This window comes from Lactuca saligna, chromosome 3, assembly GCF_052625555.1.
Source record: "Lactuca saligna cultivar CGN05327 chromosome 3, ASM5262555v1, whole genome shotgun sequence".
Taxonomy (NCBI): domain Eukaryota; kingdom Viridiplantae; phylum Streptophyta; class Magnoliopsida; order Asterales; family Asteraceae; genus Lactuca; species Lactuca saligna.
This window is the reverse complement of record NC_136419.1, coordinates 116,089,144-116,102,124: the sequence shown is the minus strand read 5'-3', so window position 1 is coordinate 116,102,124 and position 12,981 is coordinate 116,089,144. Positions and strand designations below refer to the sequence as shown.

Sequence of the window (12,981 nt, the reverse complement as noted above, 5' to 3'; positions counted from 1 at the left end):
TGTACGTGTTCATAAGCATTATAGTGTTAAATCATTAAACGAGCAAATGGATCTCGTATGTGCACACGACTTTATAAATGATATTAATAGTTATAAATTGGTGAAAATATAGATAATCATGTATAATAGAGGGGTGAAAAAAACAAAGCGAAAAAAACGAAGTTTGGTGTCCGAAAAATCGAAAATAAGAAAAATCAGTAGCTAATCCGTAGCAAAATAGCTACGGATTAGCTACGGATTTTTCTTATTTTCGGGCACCAAACTTCGTTTTTTTTCACACCCATATTATACATAATTATCTATATTTTCACCAATTTATAGCTATTAATATCATTTATCAAGCCGTGTGCACATACAGGATCCATTTGCTCGTTTAATGGTTTAACATTATAGTGCTTATGAATACGTACACATACATCTCATAAACACGTATACCTACATCATCATCACCACCATCACCACCAACATCATCATCATCACCATCATCACCAACATCACCATCACCACAATCACCATCATCATCACCATCACCATCACCATCACCATCATCATCATCATCATCATCATCACCACCACCACCACCACCATCATCATCATCATCACCACAACCATCATCATCATCATCACAACCACACCACTATCATCATCATCACCATCACCACCATCATTATCACCATCACCATCACTATCACCATCACTATCACTACCACCATCACCATCACCATCACCATAACCATCGCCATCGCCATGCCCATCACCATCCCCATCACCAACATCATCACCATCACCATCACCATCACCATCACCATCACCATCACCATCACCATCACCATCACCATCACCATCACCATCACCTTCACCATCACCATCACCATCACCAACATCGCCATCACCATCACCATCACCATCACCATCACCATCACCATCACCATCACCATCACCATCACCATCACCATCATCATTACCATCATCATCATCATCATCACCACCAACATCATCATCATCATCATCATCACCATCATCATCACCATCACCATCATCATCACCATCCCCATCACCATCACCATCACCATCTAGGACTCGACGAGTCGCGTGAGTGCCGTCGGTGAGTTGGGTCAACTGGGGTTGTTGACTCGAGTTTGACTTTTGTGGATTTTAAGGTTTGGTCAAATGGAGGAATGTTGATCAGGAAGGGGTAAAATAGTCTTTTATCCATTCTTAGGGCTAGTGTAACGCCCTGATCCTCAGGATTCTAGAGCCTTTAAAGCCATGCATGCACGTAAAGTTTGCAACTTTACGTGATAAGCATGCCCTAGAAGCTTGGATCTGTGATTTGGAGTCGCTGCATGGCTCAAAATGGGAATGTATGGAAAAAGGACTGAATGGACTTGGCGAGTCGCAAGGTTGACTCGGCGAGTCGCATGGAGATGGTCGTGAGCTCGACGAGTTGGATGAACAACTCGACGATTCTGATGAAGATTGTCATAAGATTCGACGAGTTAAAGAACAACTCGGCGAGTTGGATGTGTTTTAACCAGGATATATATATATATATATATATATATATATATATATATATATATATATATATATATATATATATATATATATATATATATATATATATATATAATGTCGTTGAATGAAGTGAAATGCTAGGTAATATTCAATGAGTTAAATTTAACAATAGTAAAGAAATAATCAAGATGATAAAGTTGTGTGATTAAAATGTGAGACATTATTAACTCTAAAATTAAATGCAATGTGGTTGCTTAATATAACCCTATAGGACTTTTTCACGAATATTTGTTTTTGATTGTAAAAAGTTTAACTAATATCTAACACTAATGTTTAACATATTGTTCTCGTTCTACTTAAAAGTTTAATTAAAATAGATTACTTAAAAAAATATAATATATTGTTCTCTTATGCAAGTGAAGAGGTTCATTTACATCTTACCAAAAATATCAGTAGTAATAATAATAATAATAATAATAATAATAATAATAATAATAATAATAATAATAATAATAAAGGAAAATTAGTTATTGTATAAGAATGATTAAGAGGCAATTACATTTGGATGTGGCATCCCCGGCTAGATGGTAAAGTGTTTGATAATATACGCAGCAGATCTAAGTTCGAATCCTAGCACCTCTTTTTTAAGTCCCATTTTTTTTGGCCCGTATAATAAAACGGCTCCTCCTCTAGGGCAAGAACACGATTTTCCAGTCCTCCTCAACAACTTCTCCTTATTTCATCTCCCTTTTCAGCCGTCTCCTCCATTTTTCCGATCATCCACTCCTCAAACGCGACCACCGCTCGTTAAACTGATGCTCCGGCCACTGCTCGTCAAACGATTGCTCCGGCGGTCGATTTGCTGCTCGGTTTATTCTCCAACAAAGCTAAAGACCTCCACTGTTGCCTCCGTTTCTGGTCGATTTGCTGCCTCCATCTCCGAAGAACAGTCGCTGACACTGCCTCCAGTGGAGTGATCATCCGCAGCCGTCGTCGTTGGACCACCCACTCTAATTATTCATCCTCTTCTTCCTAAGTTGGTTTGTAAAGGTAAAAACCCTAATTTCTTTGAATCTTTGAAATTGAAGTGTTTAAATATTTATTTTATGTTTAGGTTTATATGAGATAAAACCTTGTTACCGTCATTTTGATTCTATTGAATTCCAAAACTCTGAATCACTAACTGTTTGCTATATTCCCCTAAAAATCAATTTTATATCATGTTCTCTAGAAACATTGTTGAAACTAGATTGTCAAAATGGATATAAGATGATTGATTTCAAAGGGGTTTGCCAACCTAAGCAATGTTTCTTCTTAAAAACAGGTTTGGCCATGAAAAAAATGAATCTGTTTGTTGTAATAATGACAATTTAATATGAACAATATGTTTTAGGATTTAAAGAATGTATAGAAACAACTTTTGTTTAGGATTTAAAAGTTATTAGGAGGATATAAACAACATTTGGTCACTTTGTTTAGGAGATATAAACAACATTAGGTAATGTCCAAAGGCTTAAGAGTTTAAATTTTATTATACATGATGGCTTTCACCATTTGCAAGCTGTTTGATGCAATAAATAATGTAAATGTTTGTTTCAAAGAATCTTTTGTCTATATCTTTAGGATTTAAAAGTGCTTGGAAAGAAACAAAAAGTTTAAGAGTTTTTTTTCTTTTTTTTTTCCTGTGTGCAGGGGTGTAAAATGGATCGAACTTCCTCTTTACAAATGCTTTGGATTTTCAAGAAAATACAAGTTAAAAAGGTATCATGTATGTTTGGTAGTCTTGGAAGGAAATGTGTTTTTATTTTTGAGCTAGTTAAATGAAAGATATACAAACTTCTTATAACATCCTACTTTCATTTTGTCTTACTTATAGTGTTGTACTTTCAAAAAAAATCCAATTATGGCTATAATAAACAAATAAATGTAAGTGCATTGCTATATTTGTATTTTTTTTTTGTGATCATTGATTATGTTGTACTATAACAGGAACAATTGGCGGCCTTTGATTCAAAACTCAAGTTGAAGAGCATTTTTCAGCCTTTATTGATTCAACTTACTCGATAATTTGCCATGTAATCCATCAAAAAAATTTCAATTTTATTTTGTATTTGATATATTTTTAGGTTTATTAGTTTTATTATAATGTTATTTGTTTTGTAGTTGAATTTTAATATTGTTATAAGTTTAATGTAATGGTTTTTTTTAATATTTTGGACAGAAAAAAATGGATTTTTTTAATAATTTTTTATTGGTTTTTTTTTTTTATAAAAATAAAAAGTAATTAGCTACGGATTACCTACAGAAAATCCGTAGCTATTTACTTCCGTAGCTATTCCGTAGCTATCCATTTCCGTAGATATTCCGTAGCTATTTAGTTCCGTAGCTATTCCGTAGCTATTTAGTTCCTTAGTTATTCTGTAGCTATTCAATTCCGTAGCTATTCTGTAGGAAATGCGTAGCTATTTATTTCCGTAGCTATTCCGTAGCTATTCAGTAGCTAATCCGTAGCTATAATTTAGCCATGGGCCATTATGCTACAGATGTTTTTCCGTAGCAATTCCGTAGCTATTCGCTTATAACTACGGAATAGCTACGGATTGTGTTGTAGCTATTGCACCTGTTTTCTAGTAGTGAATCATAGCCTAAACCAAACAGCAAGAAAACGAAAATACATTAACCCGGTTAAAGAAGAGAATCAAGAAGCATATCCTAAACAAAAAATATACCTGGCTATTTAAATGTTAATACTTTACCGATGTCCCCTGCACCATCTTTTACGTCTGAAAGGACTGAGGCTTGAGTATTGGCTTAAATCGACTGGGGCTTGTGTATTATCGGATGGGAATAGAAGTGACAATGAGTGGTGGTGTTGATGGGTTTTTACCTTGTAAAAACCCTAGATTGAATAGAGGAGATGATGAAGAAAACGTATATCTTGAATTTATCAGAGATGAATCCGGAAGGGATGAGGGAGAATTCGAATTTGTGGTTCATTTCCAGAGATAAATGTGGAGGACCAGCTAAAGATAAGCAAGAGTAAAATGGAAAGATAAAGAGGGCGGTCAAAATGAAATAAGATCTTTTATGATTGCATTCTATACTTATACATATTGTATTATATTTGTACAATTTAATTAAATAGGATTAAGTTTAAATTTTAATATTATTTATTTTATCGATGGTTATTTGTATTTATAACTTAACAGTTTGAACGTCTTAAAATCTATTTTTACAAATAGTAAGGTTTGTATAATATATATATATATATATATATATATATATATATATATATATATATATATATATATATATATATATATGAAAGGGAAAAAAGGAATCTAGATCAATCTATATGAAAAAAGGCTCTCTTAAGCCATCGGCCCTTCTTCTCCGATGGGATCAAACGTCAGCAGGGCTGGGTGACTCTTGATTCCTTTATAGTGTCGGCAATCATCAATTCTATCCATTAGAGTTATCTGTTGTTGTGAAGATGAGAGATATCAAACCAGATTCAAGATGGAGACCTGATGACAGATGGAACAAATCACGATCATTCTCGTCCCAAAACCGTGAGTGTAATTCTGTGAAGCGATCACACGTAAACTCTACTATTTCTTCTTCTTTATTATGAATTTTCCAGACTACATTCTTCCCAGTGATATATGGCATGTATGCAATCGTTTAGGAAAGGTAGTTGATGTCTTTTTCTCGAACAAAAGAACCGGTTTGGGTAAACGATTTGGTTTGATAAGGTTCTCAGGTATCCTTAATTATGATACCATGGTGAATCAATTGTGTGATGTGTGGTTTGGATACGACAAGTTGTTTGCTGCTACTACAAGATTTGATAAAACAGGCGTCTCTAATCACAATACCCATGTTTCTCTCACAAAAGATGGAATGTTGAGATTAATCAGGTTTAATTCACAGGTTCAAATGCATGCATGCTAGTTTAATAATTTTATGGTTTTTTAGTTAATAGTTTATTTTGGTTTATTTTATTTAAAGGGTGAATAAATAAAAATGGGTAGAGGGGTTTGACTGCTTCATGATGTATAAGTTGGAGTCAGAGCACGTTGGGTATAAGAAGAAGTCATCATCTTTACCTAGTCTTTAGGATTAGAATAGTATTTGATTTACATTCTGTTTGTTTTCACGTGTATGCATGTAAGCGTATATATAGGCTTTCTTTAATATGAATAAGGAGTGAGATTTCTTCCTGTAACTTTCAAAGTACATCTCTTTTACACTTCAGATTAGAAAGTCTTTATTCTCTTCTGCAAGTTCAATACTTTCATTATACACGAGAGTTTTGAATGTGATATTTGAGACTTTCTAAACAAACATTTGGTATCAGAGCGGAGATAGATTGAAGAGGGGTTGATTTCAGATTATTAGGTTGTTTTATTTTCTGTTCTAGGGATCAAAAGGGTAGCGGAGACGAGTCGTGATTCTGGCCAAAATCAGCGGGGCTTGTTAACCCAGTTTTATCGAAGAACAACATAGGAGGATCAAGAGCAACCAGAAGGTGTTAATCAAAGGGTGAAAAACAGAAGGTGAAAGGCAGCAAAAGGTGTTTGCAGGTAGCTCTTTCAAGCAGTGGGTTTTTTAGTTGATTATATAACCTTGGTAGTGCAGTAAAACGCAAGAATGGCTCCACCGAAGGATCAAACAGCGGCTGTTGTCAAGGAGAGCAACACCATGACTCTTCAATGTACGGTATTGTCATCAACAAATTACACAGTATGGGATATGAGGATGCGGGCTATCTTCAATGTTCATGGGGTGTGGGAGGCAATCGATCTGGGAGTCAATGGGGATGCCAAGAAGAATAACATAGCAATTGCACTTTTGTTCCAAGCCATACCCGAGGAGCAGACACTGTTAATAGGGAATCTCACAACCGCAAAGGAGATGTGGGAGGTTCTCAAAACTCGTCATTTGGGTGCGGATCGAATCCGGGAGGCGAGACTTCAAACTCTAATGGGAGAGTTTGAAAATCTGAAGATGAAGGACCAAGAGGTGATAAATAACTTTGCTAATAAGTTGTCTGAATATGCTTCTCGAGCGGCCTCACTTGGATCGGTTATGGAAGAAACAAAATTGGTTAAGAAGTTTCTTAATGGGTTACCAAAACGTTTTATTCATATGGTGGCTTCTATAGAACAGGTTGTAGACTTGAAGACCATCGGTTATGATGATGTTGTAGGTCGACTTAAAGCTTATGAAGAAAGGATCAAAGTTGAGGAGATCCAACCCAAGCAAAATAAACTTTTACTTGTAAATTCTGATGAAAAACCAAAAGAAAAAGAGCATAAGTGTGAGCATTGTGGTTGTGGAAACTCGAATCACGAAGACTATGGGCGTGGCCGAGGAGGAGGTCGGGGTCCCGGGAAAGGTCGAGGAGAAGGTCGAGTACAACGGGACAAGAGTTACGTGAAATGCTACAAATGTAATGAGTTCGGGCATTACATTTCGGAGTGTCCCTTGTGGGAGAAAAAGAACGAGCTCAACTTGAACCGGTGCAAGGATGAGGAACCGGCAATACTGTGAATGATGCACCTGATTAAGGGGGTGATTGTTGAGATTAATCAGGTTTAATTCACAAGTTCAAATGCATGCTAGTTTAATAATTTTATGGTTTTTTAGTTAATAGTTTATTTTGGTTTATTTTATTTAAAGGGTGCATAAATAAAAATGGGTAGAGGGGTTTGACTGCTTCATGATGTGTAAGTTGGAGTCAGAGCACGTTGGGTATAAGAAGAAGTCATCATCTTTACCTAGTCTATAGGATTAGAATAGTATTTGATTTACATTCTGTTTGTTTTCACGTGTATGCATGTAAGCCTATATATAGGCTTTCTTTAATATGAATAAGGAGTGAGATTTCTTCCTGTAACTTTCAAAGTACATCTCTTTTACACTTCATATTAGAAAGTCTTTATTCTCTTCTGCATGTTCAATACTTTCATTATACACGAGAGTTTTGAGTGTGATATTTGAGACTTTCTAAACCAACATGGAAAAGATACTCCCATAATGAAATCCTACGCTAGCATTGTTAAAGGGTCTTCTTCTGATAAACATCAGATGGATCAAGCTGTTGAAATTTTAGGCCTTCCTTCTGGGGATTTTTTAGTTGATAATCGACAACTTGCTTGTCTTGTCAAAGAAATGCCCAGGTGGACCCCAACTTTCTCTTCCGAATTTCCTAAAACTACGTTTGAAAATCATGCCAGTAATGGACCATTGAGGAAGATAATCCCATGCAAAATAAAGAAGGAGAAATAGAAGACCCATTTGGTATATATGAAACATTGGAAAACATGAGAGTTGAAGAGGTTGAAATTAATGAGAGAATGAGAGATAACCAATTTGAAGCTGAAAGTCAGCCCAAGGAAGATCTCGAAGCTACTCAGGGGCATTCCCAAAATTTCTCTCACAAAAGAAATCTTAACAGATTTGGAAAATAGAAGAGTTTTTCTTCTGTTGCATGTACACCATCGGTGCAACAATCTGTGGATAAGGACCGCCGGGCTCCTAATGTTGTCGCTGCCCCTTCTCCAAATTTTAATGCTAGCCCACCAATAGTAACACCTGTTACAGGAGAAAATGTGCAGACCTCACCTAATGTTCTCTCAGCTGCTTCAACCATGGCAGCCCCTGTAGGTCAGGAACATAGAGGAAACCCTCCGGTTGGATTTTCTGGAGGATTTGGACATATGGAGGGTATTGATGTTTTAGAAGATAACTTAACACATCCCCTAGGTTTTTCTAATTTTATGGGGGGAGGGAATTTTTCACAAGGATCTTTTAATAATTTCTCATTCTTGAAAGAAATTCAAAAAACCTTGGATATCGGGCGATCTTTGGGTTATAATATGGATGGGTGTTTTGACCGGGTAAAAGAGATTGTTGAAGGTCACGAGGGTAGAAAAGTCTTTTAATGAATTGCCTTTCTATTAATATCCAAGGAGCGGGAAGTCGTGCCAAGCGATCTTGGGTTAGATCCTTAACCATTAAACATAAGGTGAACTTCTTAAGCATCCAAGAAACAAAACAAGAAAATATAGATCTCTCTACTGTTCGATCTTTTTGGGGAAATTCATATTTTTCTCATGCTTTTGCACCATCTCGTGGAGTTTCGAGCGGTGTTCTCTTGATTTGGGACCTGGATCGCTTTTCTAAGACACGGGAGATTATTTCTGACAATTTTGTTGCAATCGAGGGTGTTTGGTTGACTTCAGCTATTCGTATGCTTGTTGTCTCGGTGTATGCTCCGCAATCTGTTTAAGCCAAAAGACAAATTTGGTTACATCTTTAGCAAATGATTACTTCTTTTGATGGTGAATATGTGTTGATGGGGGAATTTAATGTGGCCCGTGATGAATCTGAAAGATGGGGTTCTCAATTTCAATTCGCTCCTACCATTAATTCAATCAGTTCGTTGATCATTGTGATTTGGTTGATATTTCTCTGGGAGGCCAACACTTTACTTGGAGTGATAAGTGGGGATCCAAATTCAGTAAACTTGATAGATTCCTAGTCACAAATAGTTTTTTTTGATTATTTTCCTCATCTCACTGGCATGGTTCTAGAAAAAATGTTCCAGATCACCGCCCAATTCTACTCTTGGAACATAATATTAAGTTTGGTCCCACTCTGTTTTGTTTTTTCCACTAATGGTTCGATATGCACGGTTTAGATGATGTGGTTCGTAATTCCTGGGCTCAAATTCCCGCGGGGGTGCTTCATGATAATCCTTGGATTATCTTTAAGAAATAATTGCAAAATCTTAAAGCTAATATTCGTATTTGGAATGCGAATAATCGAAATGGGCTGAATTTAAAGAGAAAAGAATTGCAGGATCTTCTTGAGTCGATTGATGCTCACCTTATGATTGATGATGGGTCAGCTTCGGGAATAAAGAATCACAGTTCAAATGGATATTTCTGACATCGATCATAGGAATCAGGTGGATTTAGCTCAAAAAGCTATGGTTCGGTAGGGTATTGAAGAAGATGAGAAATTTGGTTATTTCCATAGTACTATTAATAGAAAAAGGCATCGATTGACCATTCGAGTTGTGTTTAAAGACGGGGTGTGGATTTGGTTATTTCGATAGTACTATTAACAGAAAAAGGTGTCAATTGACCATTCGAGGTGTGTTTAAAGACGGGGTGTGGATTGATGACCCTATTTTGGTCAAAGATGAACTTCGAGCATTCTACCAGTCTCTTTTTTCCAAACAAAGAGGAATTCGGCCTCACACTGCTGTTCATAACTTCTGTACTTTATCAGATTCTCAAGTTCAATTTATTCAGGCCCTATTCTCTCGTGACAAAATCAAGAAAGCTATTTGGGATTATGGTTCTTCTAAAAAGTACTCCAGGACCAGATGGTTTTACTTTTGGGTTTATCATGCGTTATTGGGATCTTATAGAACAAGATGTGTTTGCTTTTGTCATGCATTTTTCTCTCATTCTTCTATTCCTAAAGGATGTAATGCTTCTTTCGTTACTATTATCCCCAAAACTCCATGATTTGAAGACTGTTAGAGATTTCAGACATATTAGACTAATCGGTTGCCGATACAAAATCATTGGTAAACTTCTAGCTAATAGGTTAGCGGAAGTTATTGGTTCGGTTGTGAGCTTGGAGAAGTCCTCTTTCATTAAAAGTAGGCAGATTTTAGATGGGCCTTCTCTTCTTAATGAGGTGGTAGCTTGGTGTAAGGCCTTAAAAAATCCTCTTATGGTCTTTAAAGTGGATTTCAAAAAAGCATTTGATTCCCTCTCATGGGAATATCTTCATGAAATTATGGAGATTATGGGATTTGGTTCGACTTGGTGTCGTTGGATTATGGAGTTACTCTCATCTGCTAGGGCTTCTGTCCTTGTTAATCGATCCCCAACGCAGGAATTCTAGATACAAAGAGGGTTGAGACAGGGAGATCCACTCTCTCCCTTTCTTTTTATTCTTGCTATGGAAGGGTTACATGTTGCACTTACTAGAGCTCAAGAGGCTAATATTTTCAGGGGGATTTCTATTGGTGGCATTACTATCTCTCACGTTATGTATGCTGATGATGTAATGTTGCTTTCTCCTTGGTCTTTGGAAAATGCTTCCCATATTGTTCATATTCTATGATGTTTTTTCTTGGCGTCGGGTCTCAAAATTAATTTGCATAAAAGAAAATTAATTGGAGTGGGGGTTGATTCTTCCCAAGTTGTGGCTACTGCTAATCAGATTGGATGTACTCCGGATTTCCTTCCTTTCATGCATCTTGGCATTCCGGTGGGCGAAAACATGTCTAGGATCACTGCTTGGTCTTCCATTATAGATAGATTTCGAAATAGATTAGCAGGTTGGAAGGCTAAAACCCTTTATTTTAGTGGTAGATTTACTTTAATCAAGTTAGTATTAGGCTCTATTGGTAGTTACTTGATGTCGGTCAACCCTATTCCAGTCACGGTCCACAGCCTATTGGAGTCATTACGAGCCAGATTCTTTTGGGGTGCTGATTTGGATGACAGACACATGCACTGGTTCAAGTAGGATAGAGTTTTGGCTCCTAAATCTAATGGTGGCTTAGGTGGTGGGAGTTTGTTCTCATTTAATAGATTAATGATCTTTTATTGCAGGTGGAGATTTTATCACCATCCTGATCTCATTTTGGTGTGGATTGTTAAAGCCATCTATGGTTCTGATGGGGGTTGTGTTGATTTAAAACCCTTAGGGGCTTGATTAGGGCCTTGGAATAGTTTGATACGGATGTTAGTTCAATTCCGTGACCGTTGCTTAGACTTACATTTCCTCACTCCAATTCATATTGGTAATGGGGCTACTACTTTTTGGCATGATGTTTGGAAAGGAAATGTTCCTCTTGCGGTTGCTTTTCATAGGATTTTTTCCAAGGAAAGTTACAAACAGGTGTGTGTTAGAGATCGTGTTTCTCTTGGATGGGGCGAAGAGAACTATCGTCGGTTGCCGAGACGTGGAATTGAGAAATCTCAGTGGGACCAGTTCATGTGTACCAATGTCAAAATTCAAAACAATTTTTCATTTTTCAAATAACATAAAACTCATTCAATATTCTCAAATCTCAAGTTTAACAAATGTCATCATGATAAAAACATATCCCAAGCTCATAAAATAAATCTTTTGCCAGTGTGTACAGATCATGCTGACGCCTTCCCATGGTCCTTGCTAGTACCTGAAAGACATGTCACATAAAATCGTTAGTATAAATGCTTATTGAGTTCCCCAAACTACCACATACAACACATACGCCACTCAAGGCCATACCTCTATGGGATATTTTGATCCATGTGTCTCAAGGGACTTCCATCCCGACTATGGTAGATCTTTCGACCCTACCCATATGACCTTCTGGTCCTCATCATCTTGACCTTCCGATCCATACACTATTGACCTTCCGGTCCATATCATGGTACTCATAACATAGCATAACACATACATATCACATAGCAACACATGTCACATACTTCGCATCGCATATAAGACCTTCTGGTCGCACATAGTTACCACTATAGGTAAAGTATGGTGAGAAGACTCACCTCGTATGAAGTCGGATAAATTCTCGTGCTCGAATGTCCCGACCTAGCCTCCTCTTATCAACAGGATAACATCTCTAGTCAAAATCCTCTCATGTTCTCATCTCTAATAATGGGTAGAAGACCATTCTACCCCTCTCGAACCTCTCTTGATACAACTTGACCAAAACCCCAAGGTCAACGGAAGTCAACTCTAGTCAACGGTCAAACTTTGACCAGACTCATTGAGTGCACATGGGTGACTCAGCGAGTCCAAGCGTGTCCTCTGGATCCTTCTAAATCCTCACTCGACTTCTCGAGTGAACCTTCCACTCGACGGGTTACCACTGGTCATGAATCACGGGGCAACCCCGACTCGACTCGTTGAGTCCCCATATGGACTTGGCGAGTTTCTTCCATGACAGCACCCAAACGACCTTCTGAGGTCAGATATGCTTCTTTAACCTATAGATCTGACTTCCTCATGTCCAATAATCATGTAAAGGTCAAATCTTGACACTCATGTAATGCACCCAAGGCTTCTTTTGGTGAAATGGCTTCTAAAAAATGGCATCCTAGGTTCATTTCCTCCATGGAACAACATAAAGCAGGATAGATAATGCTCTCTGGACCTCTAAAGGTCCAGATCCATAGTCTAACACTCAAAGGGACAACATATGCATCAATACAAGCCAATAAAGGGGGTACAGAAAACACTAGATTCAAGGATCTTGTACAAAACATAAGAAAGGATCGATTTACTACCTCAACAATGAAGACCCAAGCTTGAAAACCACAAAATTGCAATCCTCTTGACCTTCTTTGCTGGAAACACCTTCTTCTTTGCAAAGCCACAGCAAAAGGATCAAAATAGCTATCCCTCTCACACAACTTGCTCAATCTG

General features: G+C 37.3%; 1 protein-coding gene across 1 annotated transcript; it reads left to right on the top strand.

Moving 5' to 3' along the window:
- Positions 1-6,171: 6,171 nt before the first annotated feature.
- LOC145035904 (uncharacterized) lies at positions 6,172-7,074 on the top strand. Its single transcript, XM_078984406.1, has one exon. The coding sequence runs from the start codon at positions 6,172-6,174 to the stop codon at positions 7,072-7,074; it is 903 nt and encodes a 300-aa protein (XP_078840532.1).
- The last annotated feature ends 5,907 nt before the right edge of the window (positions 7,075-12,981 follow it).